Consider the following 9,918-nt stretch of genomic DNA (forward strand, 5'->3'; position numbering starts at 1 on the left):
TTCAGGAAAAAGTTTCGGTTGATTTCCGGTCTGAAAATTGGGTCAATATAAGTACTCAGAACAATTAACAATCAGTAGAAATGCAAATACAGGCACACTTTGTCCATATATTTCTGGTAATAATATATACATTTGTAACTGTTCAACAGGAAATGACACAGAGGTGAAAGAAATCAATTATTATGAAAAGCAGAGAAATCTGATTTATTGGTGTTCTTACACTTTATAACCAAAAATTAAAATTAGAAACGTCATCCAGTCTGTAATCAATACCTCTGTTCTGATGAATAATTTTTAAATAAAGGTTGTTTGAATCAAAGCTGGGTGGACGTGTAACTTTTTTCTGTGTTGTTTGAACAGAATATAAAACCCTGTTTAACATTTATTGGTCCACAAATGAACAAAAACAAATTTTTCAAATAAAAATATGAAACAAGAAACTCAGACCAAACTTTTTATTTTGTTGAATATAAAAAGACATAAAAATTCACTTTTATAAAAAAAAAAAAACAGAATCCCTTCAGAATAAAGTTTGTTTGTTTTACAAACTCAAACACAAAAACTGAAATCATTAAGTCATGAAAGAAACTCAGCTTTAAGCAGAAAATTTAAGGAATTGGGATTTTTCTGTAGGTTGATCTGATTGACTTAAACAACCTGAAATCTTCATTTTTACAAACATACAAAAAAAAAGAATCTTTATTTATTCAGAGCTCATTAACATGAATCCAGTGTCAATCAAGTTCTCATTCTTGGTCACGTGGTCACATGATCGTGTGATCATATGACCTGAAGCTGAGACACTTTAAAAGGAAGAGTTGCATTTTTAGTGATGTCTGTTTTAAAGTGACTTCGCTTCAGTTTGTTTCTGATTCTTCTTCTGTGGTTTCTGACAGCGCTCAGGCCTCGCTTCTAAAAACAAGATTTCCTGTTCGTTTCATTTTGTCGTGAAATAAAAGGAGTCAAGTGACTCACAGGTGTTTTCTACTGATATCTGAAAGTTTTAAAAAAAATAAATCTGCCTGATACTAATTTTCTTCATTCAACCTGTAACACAAATAAACATTTTTTATATCATTCATGATGCTTGTCAACATTTTGAGACTCCTACAAACTGGCCAGTCGCTTGTGTCCAGAGTAAAAACCTGAAAGTCAAACTCTGGGACAAAGTCGAGACGGCGACACCCTCAGCACTTCTTTGAGGACAGATATTATGATCGATACATGTCCGATTTATGTGGCGGGAGCTAAAATACTTTTCTCAACAGGATGAAACTGTCAGATCTCTGATCACACGCTGAACTTCACCTGGATGACATCACTAATAGTCCTTCCCTTATTGGACCACCTGGAGTCAGACTGTAAAGACCTGTTTTTCCATCAAAGGTTCCTGTTTTAAATCATAATAATGATGAGACCCAATTGAGATTTTGATAATCAATGGACCATTATCAAAACACAAATTCTTCTTCTCTGGTGTCAGTTTCTGCAGTGTGTCAGACATTGTATTCACAGTAAGTCTGTCTGAGCTTTGGACAAAACAAGACACCCGCAGACGTCAACAAGGACTCTGAGAAACAGGCATGAAACTTTATGATGTTTCATCAACTGAATGACTGATTAGTCAAGAAAATAAGTAGATTCATTCACATGACGTTCAGAGACTGATAGAAACAAAAGAAGACCTGAGTTCAGCTTGAAAATGATGATGATGATGATGATGATGATGATGATGATGAAGGAGGCACTGAACGGTAAACAGCCATCAGGTCAAAGGTCACACTGGTCCAGTAAACATTCAAAGAGGATTGAAAGAGTCCTGAAGCTGCAGCAAGAAACAGTTTGTGTTCATTCTTGCAAAAGTGAAGGCAGGCTGGTGCTGAGCAGGCGGGTCAGCGAAGCTCTCAGCGGCAAAACAACAAACACAAACAAAACAACAAACAAAACACACACACACACACACAAACAAAACAAATCATCAGGACGCCACACTCTCACACACCCCCAAAGTCCAGAAAGACACGCTTGATTTTTTAATAGACCATTATTGGACGCATCGCTCACACAGGAAGAATAAATATCTTCTTTCAGGACTCTGGGGGCTGAACGGCATGTTATCTGTTACCATAGCAACGCCATCATCAGAAGAGGACTGGACCAATGACATGAAATAAAGGCAGATACAGCAGTTACTGCAGAAGAAGTAGAAGAAGAAAGGGAAGAAGAAGGCACGCTGACGGAAGAAACTTGGTCCAGTAACGCCAGGTTGTGGCCCCGCCCCCTGTACGTGTAGGCCCCGCCTCCTGTCGGTGTGGCTTCAGTAGCTGAATTTGACCTTCTCGATGTCAGAGATAAGAGTCCTGGCCAGGTAGATCCCCACCATCTGATCACAGGTAAACAAACACATCAGCAGTAGAAACTATTATTGATCGACTGATTATTAGAAGCGGAGATTTATCAGAGAATTGTTGGTTCTCTGCAGATAAAAGAGCTTGGTCTGTACCAGCTCTATATGGAAAGTGTCCTGAGACAACTTCTGTTGTGATTTGGCGCTATACAAATAAAATTGAATTGAACTGAATTGAATTGAATTGAATCAGAGTAAACATGCTGTTTCCATAAAGTTTTCTCATTTAAAATTTGATTTCAAGTAGATCTCTATTAACTTGAGCACTTCAGTACCGCTGAAGTTACACAGTACACAGTACTGTCGCAGTACCAGTACAGTGATAGAGTATTTGTACCTGCAGCAGAGAGATGACGATGAAGACGATGGCCACAGTGTAGAGATTTCCAGGTAACCAGTCCTCCAATGCAACGATGCATCCTTTAGTGTAGATGTGATCACTCCAGTCCCTCTGCGCAGGAACAGCAAACAACATTAAAGAACACGTCCCTGATGGAACTTAAAGAACATGTTCCTGGATCAGACTTCATCATCCCACCTGTACCTGCAGAGACACGCCCACAACAACATGCTGACACCCCCCCCCCAACAGGAAGTTAGATTTAAAGAACAGGAAGTGGCCTCACCTTTGGTCTGTTCCTCACATCGTAGCCACACTGAGTGTTCACCACCGAGTCCTGAAACAAAGACAAACTGTCCTCATCTCAGACTTGTTATAGTGTTATCTAACCGGGGTGCCTAATCATGTGTATTGATCAGTACTGATCAGTGATCAACTCACCGCAGGATCAGTGATGCAGCAGGAGAAAGGAACTCCGCACTTCTCTCTGCTGCGATGAGTCCCGTTACAACTGAAATAAACATTCAGATCCCAGTCGTTCGGCTCCTGAGCTCCGCAGCAGTAGTTCTGTTAAAAGAACGAGATACTTAACAACAAACAGGACCAGAGGTGGTGAAGAAATTAGTGACATTTTGCAAGAATTCACCATTAAAAAAGTGTCTGTAGCTGTGGACGCTGCTGCAAACATGGATGTGATGGTACTTAATGAAACCTCTGAACTTTCAAGAGAAAAGTTTCACTATTGTCTCAGGTACTACGAATGTACGCAGTTAAGGACACCGAGTGTGTTTGAGACACTGACGAGTTGTGTTTTCATTTGTAATGCTGCCCGTAATGCTTAGAAAAAAGAATATAGATATTTAGATAAGATATTTTTCTTATCTAAATATTCAACCTCTAGTTGGAAGAAGTACTGAAATTGAAACTGTGAACTGATGAGAACATCAAATCATACCCAAACCTAAGTCCAATCAGCATGAAACAAGATCCTAAAGGTGTAGCTGTGGTTTCCTCAGCTCCATAATCATAGTTTTCAGTTTGACAACACAAGCACAGACAGCGCTCAGTTACCATCCTCTGCAGAGAATCGATGAGGTTCTGCAGGTCAATGTCGTCTCTGTACGCTTTGATGTTTGCCAGGAAGAAGTCGTTGATCCACTCTCTGACCTGACTCTGAAAAACCACCGCCAGCACCGCCGCCGTCAGTTCCAGCATGAAGATGAAGCCAATCACGCCTGAAAACTGACGGAAAGAACAGAGTTTAAGGTACCAGTTTGATGTACAACCTTGAATGGACGGACGTTTTTAAGCATACAAGCTTTAACCGACAGACAATTTCAACATACAAACTTTAATGGACAGATGTTTTTAACGTACAAACTTGAGCAGACAGATGTTTTCTCTCAAAGCTCCCACACAGCCAGCGAAGCCCAGCGTGAAGGTGACTCCGCCCACCACCAGGACCAACCAGACTGGGTCGAAGCCATGGAGCCGGGTCACCTGGGTCAGATCCAACAGGACCCCCTGTAAAACACAACAGACCGTCTCAGGACAGGTAAACCAGTAAGCAGTCCGCCCAGTACAAGAGCTCTTACTTTTAGACATCAATGTGATACGATGAAAATTTTCACTATATCTGACCTGAAATTGTGTAAAATGTGTGAACTCGTTTAACTTCTATTCTAAATAAGAGATGAATATGGTTTTATTAATGTAATGATTGATATTATTTTATTTACTGTGTTCATTCACCTTTTCGCTCCACGCCCAGAAACCAACTGCAATGAAGGCAGCTCCAGCCAGCTACAACACACACACGCGCACACACACGCACACACACGCACACACACGCACACACAGTTACAGATCCAACCAGCATTTCGACTGACTCAACAACAGACACAAGCACAACTGTCTCACTTAAAAATATATACATAATAATGATAATAAACTTTATTAAATGACATAATAACAGCTGTGGGATGAAAATAATAAACACTGTGAGTCTGACTCAAAATCCATCACCACTGGTTGATCTGAAATGCATGCTGGGATACTTGTCAGCTACTAAAGTCTTCAGGTGATTCAGACTGAGCTGTGACTGACGACATTTTACAGGAACACAAAGACAAATGACGAACACAGATTGAGAAAGATTTCACATTTCCTGCTCTCAACCGCACAGGATGTCAGGACATCCTGACTGCCAGACAGGAAAAAACTTTCAGTCTTATCGCTTAAAAAAGACACATTAACAGTTTAACATAGTAGCAGGTAGGCCTAAGCGTGTAAACATCAGATCTGGTAAACTGGTAACCAGGTACATATGTGAAAGCAGGAACTCACCCAGAAGATGATGTTGTAACTGAACATCAAGTATTTGTAGCAGCAGCTGACCTCAGCACTCTCATATCGGTAGTAGTACATCTGTTACAACACACTGCAGTTATATACTGTACATATACACTCTGTTGTATATGCTAAATATATACTGTTATACAGTATACTGCACATGCACGATATACTGTTATATACTGTATATATGTATCACTATATACTGTTATAAAATGTACATATAGTGTTAAATACAGTTTCACACTGTGATATTTTATATGATAGTGACTATTACATACCCTACACAAACACCCTGTTATATGCTGTGCATATATACTGTTAAATATTGTACATATAATGCTATATATTGATATACACTGTACATATGTACTGCAATACATTGAAAATATCTAAACTGTTCTATACTGTACATATAATCTGTTATATACTGTACATATATATAGTTACACCCTGTTATACGTTGTACACATATACTACTATATACTGTACATATATGCTGTCATATACTGTTCTATACAGTATATGACAGCATATACTGAACATATACTGTATTACTGTTAGACACTGTACATGTGTACTCTGTTCTATATGGTATGTAAACACTTTTATATAATGTTTTATGCTACACATATATACTATATACGTTATATACTGCACAAACACTGTTATATTCTTGACATACATGCACTGTTAGACACATACATACTCTTTATATATACAAATGACAAATGTGGTAGCACTTGCTTAAATAATTAGTAAACATGTAATATGTTTATAACAGATTATAATATAGTATGTAAACTGTTGTGACAATTTCATGTTTATTAATGATGAGTTTTTGTAAGTAATGCAGCAGTCAGTCCTGAAGAGCGTTTTTAACCGTTTATTAACTTTGTTTAACTTCATCTAATCTTCACCAACAACACAGTGTGTGGTTTAACACTGAGTACAGCGGTGGATCCTGTTACTGTTAGCAAGCTCATATGACACTGACTATTAGCATGTTAGCATGTTCACACAACACTGACTGTTAGCATGTCAGCGTGTTCACACAACACTAACTGATGGCAGGTTCAGACAGCACTGACTGTTAGCATGTTCACACAACACTGACAGTTAGCAGGTTCATAAAACACTGAGTGTTAAGTGGGTCATACAATAGCAGCTAACGCCTAGCTCCCTCCTTCACACAGTTGAACTGCTCTTCGACTTTAGTTAAAGGGCAGTTCAGCAGGATATAACGTTATCTCAACAGAAGCTAATCACTCTGGAACTCCGGGTGTTCCCACTTTTCTGTTGTTTTGAAAGCCGTTTTGGTTATAACTTTCTGTAAATTACCGACCAGCACACGAACCTTCCGGTCACTTTGTACTGTGCCGAATGATTGCCGTCAATGTGCCGTTATTAACTGCGAATGAAGAGCTGTGAGTTCTGAAAGAGTTTGTCTGTTCAGAGCTAAGAGCTAATGCTAACGCTAACTGTAAACTTGTAGCGTAAAGTGTGTGTGTGTGTGTGTGTGTGTGTGTGTGTGTGTGTGTGTGTGTGTGTGTGTGTGTGTGTGTGTGTGTGTGTATAAACAGAGAAGTTAACTATAACAGATTATCAAAGAGTTAATAAACAGTGCGTCTTACCTCGGATCAGTCTTTAGAAACACTTTCAGTTTCCTCCGACACTTTATCAAACTAGCACAAACACACCCTGCTGACGACGAACTTCAGCTGCTGCCGTTTCCGCCAAAAACAAAACAGAGAACTTCTTCTTCTTCTGTTTCTTCTTCTCCTCCTCCTCCTACTACTTCTTCTTCTTCTTGTCCTTCTTCGAGACATACCAGTTTACAGGCTACCGCCCCCTACTGGAGAGCAGACGAACTAATCTAATGTAATCTGATCTGATCTGATATAATCCACAGTTAATAACGGCACATTGACGGCAATAATTCGCACAGAACAAACTGATCGGAGGGTTAATGAGCTGGTCGGTAATTTACAGAAAGATTAAAACAAAAACGGCTTTTCAAAACAACCTATTATGTCTTTCCTTTATTCCTGATCCAGTTTCATTTGCAACAGTGGAAAAAGCACTCAGATCCTTCACTGATAGGAATGTGGCAATATCACAGTAGAAATACTCACAGATTAAAAAATACTCTTAAATGTTCTGCATTTTAACATTCGACTTTGGTAAAGGCACAAAAGTACGATCAGGAAAATATATAAAGTATCAAAAATCAAAGTATTTCTAATGCAGATTGACTCCTTTCAGAGGGCCAGGTTACAGCTGGAACATGACAAAAACCTTAACTGAGTCATTTATTCACGTTCAACATCACTTTATTCCAAACTGTGCAATATCAATACTTCCTATGTGCAATAATGTGACTTTTATTTATTATAGTGTTTAATTATTTATCAAAATCTGTTTTTTAATGATGCTTCTTACTCTTATTATTATTATAGTACATTGAATGAATGCAGGACTTTTTTAGAGTATTTTTACACTGTGGTATTTCTACTGTTACTTCATTATAGGATTTGAGTTGGTCTCTCAGCACTGATTTTTACTTTCTGTGGAAGTTGCTATCTTGTGTGTTTCACTGTAGCTGGTTGAGGTGGAGCTCATGAAACACTTTGATAAAAGAGTTTGGTGGTTCACATTAAAAGCTGTCCACTGGTGAACAGGCCTGCAGCTTTTATTTTGAAGAACCTGTAGGAAATGTAGCATGTAAGCGGGGAATGATGAAAAGTTCATCGTACAAAATTCTGATCATGATGTGTGAAATGTCTCTCTCGACAACGTGCCTGTATGTAATGATGTGAGGAGCTTGTTGAGGTCACGCCGCTGCGTTTAACAGCATCAGAGAAACAAACCGTTGATGCTTTTCTTCAGAATCGAACCTCAGTGGAACTTTTTTTAAGGATGGACGTTCGGACCGTCTCCATTGAGAACTTCTTTGCAGCCAACAGTGCACGACTGTGTTTGGCCTCACAAACTGTGAAACTGAATCAAAATCCCATTTAGTCTCTGCAGCCCAAATCCTGCAGTTACCATGGAGACGGTGACCTCATGTTCTCTGTCACCATGGTGATGGAAAAGAGAGGATTGTGGGTCAGACTCTGTTCGGCTGCAGTTTGTTAAAACAAACAAACAAACAGGATGTTTAGATACACGTTCATGGACGCAGCGTCTGAAGACGCCGTCACACCTCATCATTCATTTTTTCTCTATGTGAAACAAGGTTTATTTACTTCCTGTCGTGAGCTGACCGCCTCCTTCACCGTTTGAACTGACTGAACTTTGACCTGTGAATTGGCGTAACTCTCCGTAGTCCAGCCAGTCAGAGAGAGGAGACGCTGGGTGAGGGTCAGCTGATGACAAAGACCAAGTTTTTAGCATTTAGCTTCTCTATTTAAAGCTGATGAGCAGAGAAACCCAAAACACGCCGAACACGAATGAGTGTTTCTTTATTCTTTCACACCTTCAGTTCTGAGAAAACATCAACCTTCTTCCAAAACATGACTCTATCATGGCCGTGAATACATTAACATTTACTCAAACGTAACGTATGTTGATTTGAGTCGACCCTCGCTGGCACAGACAGAGCAGATGAAACGACTCAGCTCAACAAAGCGATGAAGCTCAGTTATTACACTTACTGCTGTGTGTGTGTAGCTCATCAGCTGTGTGTTTGTACACTGTGTGTGTGATGTGATGCGATCTGTTACCGTGACGCCTCGCCTCCAGTATCCCGTCACCGTCTCCATGGCAACAGGGCCAGCAATATGACATGTTACACAATATTTGGATCATCCTATTCATCAGTCTGAGCTGACAGCGTGTGTGCACCTGTATTGCTGTCTTTGTGAGGACATTTGGCCAAAAACAAGAAAACAGAGCAGAACTAAGGTACAAATGTGTGTATTCGCTTTGAACAGCAAACATATTGCTGAGCTTCCATAACAAACAAATGAAGTGGCAGTAAAAACAGCCCACACACACCAAACGATCACAAGATGGCACCTGCGGTACGTGAGAGAGCAGCTATGTATGAACTGCAGGCCGGTCAGTAACCCTGATTACCACAGAGGTGAACAACAGAGTCATGTCCAATCAAAGGTCCAGGTGTTACGGTGGGACGGTGCAAACACTCACAGCTAGAAGGTCCCGGGTTCGATTCCCGTCTGGGGCGCCATGCCTCCATCATGCCTTTGGTGCCTGCTGCTCAAGGAAAGGGGCCTTTCTTTTGTTGGTTTCTTTGTAGATAAAAGAGCTTGGTCTGTACCAGCTCTATATGGAAAGTGTCCTGAGACAACTTCTGTTGTGATTTGGCGCTATACAAATAAAATTGAATTGAATTGAATTGAAAATTGAATTTCTGTGTGGAGTCTGCATGCATGTTCTTCCCGTGTTCACCTGGAGTATCCTCCATAAAAATATACCCCCCCGACCAATGGTGACGAAAAGAACTGGGTCCCCAGGCACGCTCCTAGTCTGCCACGGAGGAAGGACGGACAAAGGATGGGTCAAATGCAGAGAAATAATTTCACGAAGCATGGCGTGCATGTAATATGTGTGATAAATAAAAGTATGTTTCTTCTTCAATAACACATGCTAGCAGCTAGCCTACTGCTCATTCAAAGCACTTGCTGTCCCCATTGAAATAATCCCATAATGACAAAAACATGAACCATTTTAACTGAAATAAACTTATATGACATCCAGGAAGGCTGAATGAAAAGCAGCTGGATTCCTCATCTCTCATCCAGAAGCTTCTCAGTGACTGGTGGGGAGTCCCAGGTGTTCATCCTGTGAGGGCTCC

General features: G+C 40.0%; 1 protein-coding gene across 1 annotated transcript; it reads right to left on the minus strand.

Moving 5' to 3' along the window:
• Positions 1-174: 174 nt before the first annotated feature.
• Positions 175-6,900, minus strand: tspan14 (tetraspanin 14). Its single transcript, XM_070978389.1, has 9 exons — positions 6,734-6,900; positions 5,094-5,174; positions 4,500-4,550; positions 4,125-4,271; positions 3,819-3,989; positions 3,189-3,314; positions 3,034-3,084; positions 2,745-2,858; positions 175-2,383 (listed from the first exon to the last, which is right to left on the minus strand). The coding sequence occupies exons 2-9, from the start codon at positions 5,172-5,174 to the stop codon at positions 2,318-2,320; spliced, it is 807 nt and encodes a 268-aa protein (XP_070834490.1). The 5' UTR covers positions 6,734-6,900; the 3' UTR covers positions 175-2,317.
• Between the last annotated feature and the right edge of the window lie 3,018 nt (positions 6,901-9,918).

The sequence above is a fragment of the Chaetodon trifascialis genome, chromosome 13 (genome assembly GCF_039877785.1).
Source record: "Chaetodon trifascialis isolate fChaTrf1 chromosome 13, fChaTrf1.hap1, whole genome shotgun sequence".
In the NCBI taxonomy this organism is placed as follows: Eukaryota; Metazoa; Chordata; class Actinopteri; order Chaetodontiformes; family Chaetodontidae; genus Chaetodon; species Chaetodon trifascialis.

What these genes read in the sequence shown, in the direction of transcription:
- tspan14 (XM_070978389.1), bottom strand. Translation starts at nt 5,174, where the DNA reads ATGTACTACTACCGATATGAGAGTGCTGAGGTCAGCTGCTGCTACAAA. An exon ending in GTTACAACATCATCTTCTGG is followed by an intron (nt 4,551 to 5,093) that starts GTGAGTTCCTGC and finishes TGTGTGTTGTAG; the next exon opens with CTGGCTGGAGCTGCCTTCAT. An exon ending in TCGTCATCTCTCTGCTGCAG is followed by an intron (nt 2,384 to 2,744) that starts GTACAAATACTC and finishes ACCTGTGATCAG; the next exon opens with ATGGTGGGGATCTACCTGGC.